At 38.6% G+C, this 14,130-nt stretch overlaps 1 protein-coding gene across 3 annotated transcripts in view; it reads right to left on the bottom strand.

Annotated features, from left to right (window-relative positions):
- klc1a (kinesin light chain 1a) overlaps positions 1-14,130 on the bottom strand; it is a 67,750-nt gene that overhangs the window by 14,744 nt on the left and 38,876 nt on the right. For 2 of the 3 annotated variants that reach the window (XM_084743024.1, XM_084743025.1), the window contains exons 9-13: positions 13,031-13,130; positions 12,638-12,690; positions 10,688-10,755; positions 8,676-8,784; positions 5,081-5,242 (exon numbers count right to left, since the gene is read on the bottom strand). In XM_084743024.1, the coding sequence (XP_084599150.1) occupies positions 5,081-5,242; positions 8,676-8,784; positions 10,688-10,755; positions 12,638-12,690; positions 13,031-13,130 (492 nt within the window). The remainder of the gene's footprint in view (positions 1-5,080; positions 5,243-8,675; positions 8,785-10,687; positions 10,756-12,637; positions 12,691-13,030; positions 13,131-14,130) is intronic. The other variant, XM_084743026.1, reaches the window with a different exon arrangement.

The raw sequence follows: 14,130 nt of genomic DNA, 5'->3' as shown, positions 1-14,130 counted from the left end.
CTTACAAATCAGGAAAAACAAACAACTTTTTCAACAACACAAACTTGTTGCCAATGTAGCATGAAGACAATTCACCAATTGTTCTTAAATGGATGTTTTGATATGGTTTTGCTATTTTTAAAAAATGGGAGTGCCATCAACTTGAAGTCTGGATCACGTTCTGGATTAACACAAGGCAACACAGGATGAGAAAATTCCCACACAAATCAAGCTGGGTGTGGTTTATTTGCATGACAATGTCACCAACTCGGCTGAGAAATGGTTCAAATTTCTGTATGTTGTTCATATCACATGTTTTACTGAATATAGTTGATAACAATCTGGTCATCCTTCGTTTCTCCGCCTTGTTAATCTAGAAATGGCATTATTGTGGCCAATTTTACATTTTTTTGGTTTGGTGGAACCATTTTTTGAATAAGGACCTTACTGTTTGATTATTCTGTTTGCTTAAATTAATTGTGTATTTTAAATTAATATTTCATATAACTAATGTACTACTTGAATTATTTAAATAAAAAGCATGCATTTTGTATCTTATTAAATATTAATGGTTAATCAATTATTGATTGTTAACAAGTTGAACTATTGGTCAATGAAAATACGCAAATTTTCAACCCTATTTGGTAACAAAAGTTGGATAAATGACAGTGGTGTTGTGGTGATATTTGAGCTCTGTTTGGCCAAGAAATGAATGAGCTTGCTTGACTTTCATGTAACCGGTGCTTCTCTTTCTGAACAAGGTGTTGCCTCTCTGCTGCAAAACATTTAATGAATTTGATTGTGAAATGTGGCCAGGAACACTACACCACTTCTACAGAACCCCCCCCCCCCCCCCCACGAGTTTCTCAAGAACTTCAAAATGTGGAAATGCTTCAGTTTGCCCGTCATTCTCTCTATGGCCATCAGGCATTTTCCACAGTCCAATCCAAACGTCCTGAGGTCTCGCCCACTGACTTCTTAAGAGCTCTAAAACCCAGAAAATCTAAACAGACTGAGGAGGAACTGACTGATTTTGCAGAAAGAAGACAAAACAGAGGTATTACAGGCATTACTGTCTAGACAGAATTCAGACCTCCTGCTTCAAGTGTGACATCAAAGAAAATCAAATAAAGGTCTCAACTGACTTAATAAACCTGAACATGTTAAAATACAGCCATCAGACAGCCTTTGACATGGTGGGAAATAAAACAACCAGCAAAAAATATGCCTCTAAATTCTGGCTACGTTTCTTCTCTGCACAAAGTACCCAACTACTCATTTAGATGGAGATAAAAAACTCCACTTTCATCTTGATATTTTAGATCAAACATCACAAAAGCATCAGATGGTGATTACAGTGATATTAGTTTGCTTTTATTCGACTTTTCTTTGATTATTATCTAACCATCTATGCAGATAACCTGAGAGAGATTGTGCTGTAATTAGCTGACTTTGCCACTAGGTGGAGCTTTTGCACAGTTTAACATGATGAAGAGTTACTGTGTCTGTACCTGGAACATTGTTAGAACATTTACATCCAGAAGAACAAGGTTAAACTTTGTTAGACATCCACTGAACAAACACAGAGGGGATGCAGGTAGAAGATACATGAGAGCAGCCAGACAGCTACTGAATATTTGTTGTTTGTTAATTATTTCATATAGACTTACAGCATGAGCACATATTGCACATTCATTTCAAAGGGTAGCTTGTATTTTTTTTGTCTACATAGGAACTACGGAAATGATTATTGACTAATTGTTTGGACTAAAGATGTCAAAAAACAGTAAAAATGTCCCAAAACCCAAATTCACTTACTAAAATTGCTTGTTTTGCCTAACCAACAGTGCAAAACATAAAAATATTCAATATATCATCACAGAGAAACTAAGAAAAATGCCAAAGAAAGCAAGAAACAGTAAGTTTGTTATTTTAAAAAATGACTGAAATGATTAATCAGTTTTTAAAATCACTGCAGCTGTGAACTGAAGTTCATTCTATCATTGCAATATTCTTCATTTGTCTGTATAAAAATGTCTGGATTAAAAATCAGCTGAATGTCTACAATGTGACTGTAAAGAAAATAACACATTAGTGATCATAATAATAAACACATTAGAGTTTTAAGGATATTTAATACAGGTCCAACTGTAAGATAATCACTGTTTATTGAGTTCTTAGCTTTCCTTTTAGCTTGTAGGCTTCAAAACATCCATTAAATAATCTTTCCTTCCTCTCTGGCTGCAAACATGCTGACAAAGTAAGCAAGGGAAAGAAATAAAGATCAGAAAAATCACACTTTACATTCTCAGGCAGCAGCTCATCACACAAATGCAAAGCAGAGAAACATTCACACAGGTACACAGAGCACAGAGGACACAGATCACAAACATCAACAAAGTGTCCAGAGGACACAGAAGGAGTACAGTACAGAGCCCATGTTGAGTCAGATGAACAGACTGATGAGTCACCGTGTTTCTCAGAGGACTTGTTCATAATAAAATAAGAAGGAAGCTGTTTTCACACCTGCCTGTGGAGAGAGCTGAAGTGGAAGTGATGATTTCTTTGACAAGCTGCGAGGCAAAACATAGTCTGACAACTGCTGGGAAGCAGCAGGGGGTAAAAATACTCAGAACCATGTTTTTATCCATCCAAATGTTCAGTTTATATTTCTTTTCTTGATATACTTTTTGTTTGTTTTATTGTAACTTTTGTTATCTGTATATATTTTAACATATATTTTTATTTACTTATCTGTTTCCTGTTTGTATCCAAGGAAACAAAAAAGATCGAAGGGTCATAAGGTCAAACTGGCGTCACGCTTGAAAGCTCTCAGCACATTTAGTGTAGCGGTGAAAGGACAAACCTTCTCCTTCATTTCTCCCCTCTCGTGTTTTACAGGTCATCAGTCTGGGTGATGGTGTGTTGTTATTCAACCAATATTTCATGTGTTTTCAAGGAACATTTGGTTTGGCTTGTATGTTAATTCAGTAATTTATTTGCATGCAAGATACATTGCTATGCTTAATTTATAATGGATTTTCTTACTGAAAATTCTGATTGAGGATGGTAGCAGATGAACATTTAATTTAGTTAAACTGTGATAATACCCTCATTAAATTAACACCTGTTAGCTAACTTTATTATTTTATGTTTATTTCTGGAAAGAGAAACATTTTCTGTGCCATCTAGTCCAATTATATTGGAGAAAGGGCAGATATCTCCAAAACTCTGCAACTAACACCAAAATTATCTAGATGAATGAATTGCACTTTGGGTTAGGAAAAATATGTTTTTTTTATTTTTTGTGGAACTATCCCTTTCAGAGGAACTTCTTCATCAAAGGTCACACAATACAGATATGTTGGGGTGTAGTGTTCCTCTCCATCTCCCATAGACTTCAATAGAAATGGCATTAGAACATTCATTCTATGACGTTATTATGACCCTTCCTTCATTTCTAGTTTCCTTGTTTGTATCCAACTCTCTGGTTGTCATCTTGTGCTGCTGTAGAGCTAAATTTCCCTCCCGGGATCAATAAAGTTTGATCTTGAATTAATTTGAATTAATTCACTTAGTTTGGTATTCTTGTTGACTTAATGGTTACATCAAATTTACATAAAATCTACTTCCAGCTGAAGCTCTTTCCAGACATGACAGGCAGTTTTCCTGATATAAATAGTCCAGAGATCAGCTGGTGATGTGAGATTGTCTGCAGGAGGCTGTCTGCTGATAACTGGCTGACAGGACACACTGTGAACTGACACTGATGTGTCTCACACCAAACCTCCCAGAGCCACAACCAGAGGTATAGGAGGAGATGCTGATTGGTTGTTCAGGGCGCTATGACTACTGTTGCTATGTGAGCAGGCCAGCTCTGAGTGGCAGCAGCGGCAGCCTTGAAGAAATAAGATGGTGAGCAGCCTACAGAGACTCTACATCTACATGTTGTGCCACTGCAGTCACTAGAGGCTGAGGAAATACTGCAGATACTGTGAAATGTACCAGCTCAGTTAGAGACGTGGCTCTGCGGCACAGGCTGTTAGGTGGGCGTTGTCAACATCTGTAACCAGAGGGGCTTTACTGCTGCGAAAGCAGTTTTTAAGACTCAGAGTTAGCTGGAAAAGCTCTACGGAAAGAAAGTTTAGTAGAAAAAAGAGGGTTTCTTACGAAGCAGAGCACTATGCAAATGTAAAACACTACGACTGAAGCACCTACTGTCAGAGATCTAAGATCCAGTCAAGTGAACGTCTCAGCAGAGAAGCTTCTCACTTGGGTTAATTAATCAAAGTCAGTGTAACAGTGAAGTACAAGCATCAGCTACTGCAGTAATTCTGACAGTCAATCAGCATTATCAGTGTTGCACTTTATAAAATTATCTTTTTACAAACATGTTAACAGGTCTGACAGACTTCACAATGATTTTACAGTCCAAAAACAACCTTACAGCATCTTTCTTGACTGAAGCCACCGGAAACCTGATGGACAGTTACATTTTTTTCATAATATGTAGTTTGTCAAACACCAATCAGACAATTTGAACAGGATTTTTATTCAAATCTGTCGAAATACTGCAAAAGATTGTTGACTTTGGGTACATTATAGGGTCACTTCTGTGTTTTTCAATCTAGACCCTAGATTGACACAGCGAATAGCAGAACTGTTCCAGACAGCAAAATTTATCAATATCGGTATACAAGCAAGAGGGGTGTCAGACATCAAAGAAGCAGTGGGGAGAAACAGGTTGTAGAGAGAATAATTTCTTGCTCAACTTTGTGAATTAAAGGTTTATTTACTGTCTCTTGACAGGAGCAATAAATCTATTTATTCATCTATTTAAAATCACACATTTTGACGGTTTTAAGGGTCTCAACCTCTGCAGGACAAAGATGATTAAATAAAACAGTTGATGCTCCTGACTAAAAATGACATCAACCTTAAGATGATTCACGCCTCTGTCAAATATCTATTTTAACAAGAACGGATCACTTCCTATGAGGCTTCTGTCCAGAAAGATACAGGCTGTTTGTCATATAAACATGTCTGTGTTCCTGGTCTGAGGACTCTCAGTAATGTGTCGAGGGCTGTGTACTGTACTTACCCCGTTCCACTCCACGCTCATACTCACTTCCTCGCCACCGTCCGGCCCGCTCTCGTACTTCACCGTGTCAGAGGTCAAACTCTCGCGGCTTCGCTGCTTCTCACGGGCCTCCGGCTCGCTCAGGACCTCCGCCACGCGCTGCTTATGCACATTGTCCAGACCCTAATGAACACACACACACACACACACACACACACACACACACACACACACACACACACACACACACACACACACACACACACACACACACACACATACACATACACACACACACACATACATGCAGAAGGCAGCAATAAATGCCAATTCAACTAATCCAATTAAAGCAGAAGCTGAGCACCTCTGCCACCTGCAGCTTGTCACACACATGGACTCTGTACAGCTGACAGGAACAAGCACCAATTCATCCAATCCAATTAATATTAAAGCTATAGACTTCTACCACCTGCTGCACTGAACCCGGGCCTTGGCACACACTCACATCAGGACTAATAAGAACTCGGGATGTTCCTAACGACTAATTTCCCAGTCGATAAAACAGAAATCTAAATTTAGACTGGTTAACTAATCTAAAAGTGAGAAAACACTCAGAAAGCAATGTCATATTGGTTTGCTGGCCGTGGCAAACATTAGCAATGACAGCAGCAGCAGCCTGCTCTCCTTGCAGGTTAATGACCACATGCCTGTGCTGAATGCGGTTATGCATTGCTCCAGCTGAGTGCTTATTCTGACACAGTGTACATACAATTATTTAATTGTTATTATTTTTATTTGCTAGATCAAAGTACTGCCAATTTGTATGTCATCTTTGGTGGCCACCTGCTGGGGCTGCAGCCCTGGCTAATAGTGGGAGGGTGCATAACATGTCAGAAGCAAGAAGTAACTGGGATTGTACATTAATAAAATATGAATCATTAAAAAGAATAATATGCATAATTTTCCCAAAAAGCAATTTATAGACTCAGAAACATTATTCCTTTCACCTGAGTTTTAAAGCTTTTTGACCAGCTGAGCTTTCATCTAACTTAGGTATACAACAAGGAAAGTGAAACTAGAACACTACAAACCCATGAGGACGTTACACAGTCACTATCTAAAAATGTTCAAAGCTTAAAGATCTCCTTCAAACATGTTTTAAGACATAAAAATACTCAGCTTTGAATAATAATTAGTGTCTTATGTGGGTTCAAAAAATTACTTTGTTAAAAATGTTTAAAGTCACACTGAGTCATTAATGCAGACGTGTTAAAGTCAGATTTCAAGTGAGCACTAAGAAACTTTCTCCTTCAGCAGATGGATGTGAAAACAGCCCTTGAGTGTCAACGGAGGGGGACTCTGACCTATGATCCATCTGCTTTACAGATCGAGTTAGCTTTTGGACTGTGGAGTAAAATCTACCACAAAAAAACAACCAAGGACACTTGGTGGCAACTACCACAAGCCTACAGGTCCCTACACTATGATGTTAAAATGTGACAACTAATGAAGAAACATCTTCTACACAGTTAAAACAAACAAACAATTTAAGATTGACCGAAGAAGAAATCAAAGCTTCAGAAGTTGAAAAAGTGACTGTGGGAGAGATTGTAGGTTTTAAGAATCACAAGCACTGCGACTGAAGACGGCTGGGAGAGACGTGATAGCGAGCGGGCTGACAAGATAAAAGCATAGTGGAAAAATTCATGTTCGTGACTGAGACCTTGTGAACTATTTGAGAGCTAATTCAGTAGGATTTCTCTTCAGAAACAAGTTGGCAAAGTCAAATAGCCTCTGGGATAATTAAAGCTGGACCACTGATTGTGTTACACCACAGTGCAGCAGACTGATGCAAAGACTGCTTCCTGTGACCCTGTCTGAAGAATAAATTATTCAAGAGGGGAAAAAACACAGACCAACAGGACAACAAACAGTGATGCCGTGAGAGTCTTAATTCTTGATATTTTATTTTTATCAACATGTTCCCCCTCTTGTATTATAGAGACACTGAAAATTGACTGAATCTTTAAAAGACAATCTAATTTTGGGCAGGGGGTGGATTATTTTAAATGTCAAAATCTGCTTGTGACACCAGAGTTCTTCCTCTTATAAACTGCATAAATATTTGTAATGGCAACATTTTTTACCACACAGCCACATCTCCCAATTTCCTCCATCTTAAATAAAAAATGTGCACTATACAAGGACTGAAATTTCATCATGTGATGTTGTCAATTTTTTGAGGGTACACAGTCCAAATACAAGGGCAGCAAGGCCATCAAACAACAATTTAAGTCCACAGCAATAATGAGGTTAACTTAAGGGTTAAGAATGATTTTAATCTCACAAACTACATATAGTATTTTTGAACACTGATTCAATTCAATGAGACAGCATCTCATTTTGAGATTATTCTTCAGCATTTGGAGATAAGTATTCACTTGAGAAATCATGACTTGGACTATTTATCTTAAACTGATGAGTTAAGTTTATCATTATAATGATTTACAGGGTTTCCACAGAAGAGACGGTGTCTAGTCAGCAGTGCAGAGAGGAGACAAGCATACATAACAAAAATCTTGCTGTTTGTCACTGATAAGAGATTCTAGTCTGCAGCGTAATCCACAGAATTGCAGAGTAACATCAGGCTTGTGATCAAAGAAAGTTTATATCACATTGACACTTCTGTCTTTATTTTTATGTCGACTTTTCACACTCTTCTAGACGGACACTTTTGAGTCCACATCACACTGTATCCCTTTTTCCCATGGTTCATATCAGGCTTGAAAGCTAACCCACCACTGGTTGTGTGTGCAGTGTTTCACTTGATGTTGCTCAATCGGAATCTCAACAAAAGACAACAGTCCTCAGTTCAGTTCAGACGGACAGGAAAAACAGCTAAATCACCTGGGGTAGAGTGGGCGGGGCATCAAGGCCACTGGCTGAAAAGCATATCATTTTTTGAGGGGCATAAGGCCAAACTGAGGGGTCATGGTGACCACAGCTCGTGGCTGTGAAATTCCTGCCCTGCACTATATAGTCCACAAGTAGATGATGCAAAAAGGACAAAAAACAAAACATTTTAGAGAAAATATCCTGCAATTTGTGGTTCGTAAGTTTCACATTCATTGCAGTACAGCTCAAAATATCTACACTAGTATTTATAGCTTGATTAATTACCCAAACTCTCCACAGCTGTAAGACACAGTGGCACCACAGGAATTCAATTTAAATAGTATCAAGTGTTACTTCCCAGCCAAGAGATACTTGACATTAATTCCTAGAAGAAAATCTTAATTCAGGATAAAAGCTGCAGAGCTTCACCACTGCTTCCCACTTCTCATCTCTACAGGGGACCCCGTTAAGTCTTATAAGTAACACCATCAGAGGCGGTTTAATAGTGGCTTCTCACCATCTTGAGTGTATCATCTCATCTTTAATTTTATACCAGATTGAACATTTTTTTCGCTTTTAATTTGTGGTAAATGCCAAGTTGACCCCTTCCATTTAAGCAGAGGTAACAAATGACAGTCATGTGCAGTGTTAACACCAACAGTGACGTCTTAAAACCAGCTAGCATTCCTGTGTTATCAGTCACATCATCCAGAGACCACACCTGCTTTCTGGAACGCATGGCCGCTTCCTCCAGAGTCTCAGCCGCCTCGAACTTGCCCTGCCGCCTGTAGAGGGCGCCAAGGTTCTTCAGAGTGGTGGTCACTGTTGGGCTGCAAAAACAAAATATTTTCACTTACTTAGACATAACAAATTTTTCACAATTACTGTACAACTGATTATTAGCTACATTTGAATTAATTATTTAATTCTTATTTTATTATCTTATGTAGAAGTATTTTAACTATAGTGGCAGAACAATGACATGGAGACATGTTCTTTTTTTCTCAGAAAACTCTAATTTCTTGCTTCTTGCTTTGTAAAAAATCCTCAAAGGACCAGTTTGTAGGATTTAGTGACATCTACTGGTGAGCTTGCAGATTGCAAAAATCTCATCTCACCCTCCCATTTCAAGTGTATAGGAGAACCTACAGTGGCCACAAAACCTATGTAAAACATTTAGAGCTGGATCTGGAGCCAGACTTCAGTTTGTCTCCTCTGGGCTACTGTAGGAACATGGTGGCCTCCCTATAGGGCCTCAGCCTCGGTAGATATACACTAATGAAAACACACTATGTTATAGGGCTGTCCCCAGCTAAGAATTTTTTCAGCTAAATCAGACTTGGTTTGATGATATCAATATCCAACAATTTGTTCTTTTTTGGTTTGTTTGTTTTAGTTCAGTGCGGCACACTAAATTCCTATATCAGCCTACATGCATGTTTGCCTGGTAAGAATTGCATTTGAATGCCTTTCTTCATTATCTGTGATGTGAAAACATCAGATTTTCACACAGGAAGTTAAAGTGTGCAGCCTCCTACAGTTCAGCCTATAGTTCAGTTATAAATACCCAGCGTACCATGAACCTGTACCATCTGTGCACCTTCACACTGTGAATTAAAGATTTATTTCAACCAAACCAGAGTTTGTGGTTGTTGAAACAGTGAAAAGATGAACCACTTGTTAAAAAAGGTGTCTCTGTATCAATCCTTTCCATAATGTTGTCGCACATTGAATAACAATCTGAGCCTGTCAGTGGCAAAAACTAGCGTGCATCACCTGCCCTGCACTGGGGTGAAGTGTCTGACAGCGTGTCACCTCTATCATCCTTCTTCCATCACAGTTAGTTTTGTGGTTTGTTGTGATTTAGAGACTCTGTTTGTAATGTTTACAGCCTGTCATGCTGCTGTGTTGCTGTGTACAATGATACAGCTAAAAAACAAGACCTAAAACTTGTTTACCAACCACTTGTTCTACTGTCTCTCATCATTTAAGCACCAATGCATGTTGTTACAATTTGTTTTAGATGTGTGCTAATATAAAAATATATTTTTGACTTCCCTTATTTATAATTCATCATTCATGTTCTCCTTGTGTATTTTTATAAGCTTCTATCTGATTTATCCTGTTACTGTAATGCACACTGGTGGTTTATCATCATTGTGATAAACTGTCAACATGCAAATTAAGTCACTTCAACATTTTTTGAAGAGCAGCTTATGTACTTCAATCAAAATATGATTGTTTGGATTTAAATATGGGAAGCTACATCATAATATAAAAATCTCAAAAAGAAAAAAATAAAAAGAATCCACCCACTGATGCAGTCTTTCCCAATCCTGGTCCTTGGGGTCCACTGCCCTGCATGTTTTAGATGTTTCCCTGCTGATTCAGTGGTTCAGGTCGTTATCAGGCCTCTGTAGAGGCTTCATGATGAGCGGATCATTTCAATGTGTTGTGTCGAAGCAGGGAAACATCTAAAACATGCAAGGCAGTGGACCCCAAGGACCAGGACTGGGAAACACTGCTTTAATGGATTGAACCTCTTCAGAGTAACAAGTCAAAACGGTTTGGAATCACTGGTATAGAAGCTGTGACACACAAACCAACTGTTTGGGAAACTGAGGAGTGCCATATGAGTGGCCTTCAATCATTTAGGAACCTCATGTTGTCAGGAAACATTTGAATACGTTTTTACCATTTTCCTCCTACTGTTGTGAACATCTTCACACTGACCTGTCAACTTTACAGGCTTTGTACCAGCCTCCATATTCTCCAAACGGTGAGCCGTCCTTCTGTTTCCCCTACAAGACAAAATACATGTTTGTGAATTCAAAATAAAACTGCTTCAGGGAATCTACATGAACTTACAAGAATGCTAAACCTGGACTGAAAGCATGAGACCATGACCTTCACATGTGAAGTGACTCGAGCATCAACGATGAAAATTAACCCATTTCTAAACTCGAGGCTTTTTAATACCATCAAAGATGACACGAGGGGGTATTAAGTGATGGGATTAGAGTCCAGTCAGGATTCCTTCCTTGAACAACTAAACCTTTTAAACCATGACGAACATTAACTCCTTGTTGGGAAAGTTGGTTAATCACACCATCATCATTAGATGGATATTACTGAGACTTAATCTCCTAATCCAACTCTCTGCAAAGTCAATTTTTCCTATTCCATCTTAAATATGATCATAAAAGAGTAGTTAAATGCTGCAGTCGGTGTTAGTATTTTGATATCTGTGTATGTGTTTGACTTGACGTTTATGGATGTAGAATTTAAATGTGGTGAACTAGTGAATAGGTCAGAGTTTGAAGGATAAACATTTAACATTACATTAACAAAACATCAGTATAAATTACATTAAGAGGGACCTGTTATGCTCTTTTCCAGCTATTTAATTTTATTCTGGGACTCCACTAGAATACCTCTGCATGATTCACAGTTCAAAAATGTCTTATTTATCTAATACTGGCTTTTTGTGCAGCTCATAAGTTCATCCTCTCTCTGAAGCAAGCTGTTTTAGATCCTGTCTCTTTAAATCTCCACCTCCCTAAAATCGCACTTTGTTCTGATTGGCCAAGTCCTGGAAGCCTACGAGGGGCAGCATCCAGTGATTGTGAGCATCCCTTGCCTGCATACTCAATGGCATATTGAAGCTACAGTTATATGGGGCACTAAAAGTGGTTCATTTTTATGGAGAAAATAATGATCATGATGATCATGTATACAGATGGATACTTGTTACTAAAGTTACTGCTAACTGCTGCTAAATGTTGCCATTAGATAGTTAGGTTGATTAGCCACACAGCTAGAGGTCCTATCCGCTGACAGCACAGGGGAAGTGGTGGTTACATGTCTAGTAGAGGAGCTTTGTGCCACCAGGAGGGGAGCTTTTTTTTGGTAAAGTTAATTTTTAAAAATTATTTTACGGCTTAAAGTTATACATGGTTAAGGGTGTACCCACTTTCAGTGACCGGTGGGTCACAGGTGGCCAGCCACTAAGTAGCTGCTTCTTTCGGCTGCCTCAGCTCCACTCACACTCTTTGCCCATTCTTGGATGAGCCGTGAATTAGCCGAGTCAGGCACTGACAAAATGGCAGAGGGGACAGGCAGAGCCACCACACTGTGAGTCATTGACGCTCCGTCCATTGCTTATTATACCGTCTACAGTCACAGTTTGAAGATGTAATCAGTTATGTCTATGACAAATAAAGTAATCTGTCCATCACGATACTCTGCAAATCAGAGTTCAGGCAGAGTATCCAGACGACATCAGAAGGAAAACCAGAAAATATTTTCTCCATGAAATCAGATCGGAGTCATGGTCAGAGCTGCTGTAAATCATCTTGATATGAATAGACACACTGAGGGGGTGTGCCAGGCCGCTGTGCCTGGAGCAGATGGCAAATTAAGAAATGTGTGACGTGATGATGTCAGCTTGACGCAAAAGCAGAAGAAAATGTTGGAAACACTGCATTGAGAGCAGACCGAAGACTGAGATTTTTTTGGTTACAGAGATTACGTTTCCTTTTTTTAAAAAACCTTTACCTCATTATTTTAAACTCTGATGATGCTTAATATAAACATCTGATATTATAACATTATCTATATGACAGAAATTAAGGGAAAGCACAAGAGATCCCGTTTAAACAAATATCAGTACATTTCACTCACCTTGCTTTGTTCCTCTCTCTCCTCAGCATGCATCCATATTGGTTTGTTCTCATCTACAGACAAACACAGTCAGACACATGAAAAAAAAAAGAAATGAGTCAGTTCTGACAAACATTCACTCAGATAAACTGCAGGAGAGAAGTTCTAAGAAGTCACTCTGGTTCTGAAGAAGTACATTTTTTACTCTGGTGTAAAAGGTCATTTTTGTTTACAGCGACCAAAGTGATAAGAACAGCCTGAAAATATTAACCTTTACATTAGAGGAAGAAAATAGCAGAGGTTGTCACAGGAGTTCTTATTGTTTGTGTCTGACTTACTTTAAGGCTCTCTGGATAAGAAGATTTTGGCTGAAATGTGCAAAATGTAAATGAGTGCGTGTGTTTCATGTCGTACCATCAACAGAGCCGAACTCCCTCTCATGAGCGCGGGTGAGGATTTCTTTATACAGCGTTTCAGCCTGCTTGAACTTGCCCTGTTTCAGGTAACAGGAAGCCTAAAGAACACAGAGGAACAAACATTAAGAGTCAGCATGACACTGTAGCAGAGACTGTTCCACATATTACACACTGGGAGGATACATTTTTATAAATATATTAATATAATATATAAGTACTGTACATTGATTTTTGATACACATCATTAAGTAACAATTCAGCATACAAAATGTTGATCTAATGTGTCAAACTAAATAACTGTTTCCAAACCCAACACTTCATAGTTGTGATCAAAAGACGAAGAACAATTAAGATTAGCATTTCAGACAAATATAAATAGTTGTTCATTATCTAAATAATAATTCCAAATGAGGGAGGGTCTGGTCACACCAGTATTTAAGACCAAAGAAGAAAATAAGTGTACTAAGTGTATTTGCTTGCAGGAATGAAGTAAATCCTCATCATTTTTTGCTGTGGACCTATAGCAAGAGGTTTGACAGGGCTGACCTTTGGTCTGAAACAACAAAGATATTGCAGCTTATTAGCTGTGTTGCACCTTCATCTTTTATATAACCCTCTTCTGCTTGAGTACAAACTGATCCACAATAAAGACATGGTTTGTAGTCTGTTATGACACAGGAGTTCATATGATATACAAATATGTCTTTCAATAAACTGTGACAACTAATTTTCCTGATAGCCACTGAGCTAGTTACTGAATTTAGCTCAATAACTGGCTTGGAGACTGTTTTTCCCCCTTCAGTAACTCTTTATTCAGTCTGACTCACAGGTAAAGGCGGTTGGAATAAGCTTGCCACTGGCCGGGAATTTTTTGGCATTCTCCACTCGTTCTGTTATCTGTGTGTTACCATTGTTAAAGCCCCAGTCGCAAAACAAAATGTCGGACAAAAACAAACAAACAAACAAAAAAATATCAAGCTAGCAACCTACGCACAGAAAATGGCATCTTACCCTAACCCTAACCTCGCTGCTGATAAACAAGCTAGCAGCTGTTACCTTTTGCAGGAAGTTACTCCCTGACTTTCAGGGGCACTGTCG

Source organism: Lutjanus erythropterus, chromosome 18 (genome assembly GCF_056507025.1).
Source record: "Lutjanus erythropterus isolate fLutEry1 chromosome 18, fLutEry1.hap2, whole genome shotgun sequence".
Taxonomy (NCBI): domain Eukaryota; kingdom Metazoa; phylum Chordata; class Actinopteri; order Lutjaniformes; family Lutjanidae; genus Lutjanus; species Lutjanus erythropterus.
Note: the sequence above shows the minus strand (reverse complement) of the source record. Positions and strands in the feature narration are given on the sequence as shown.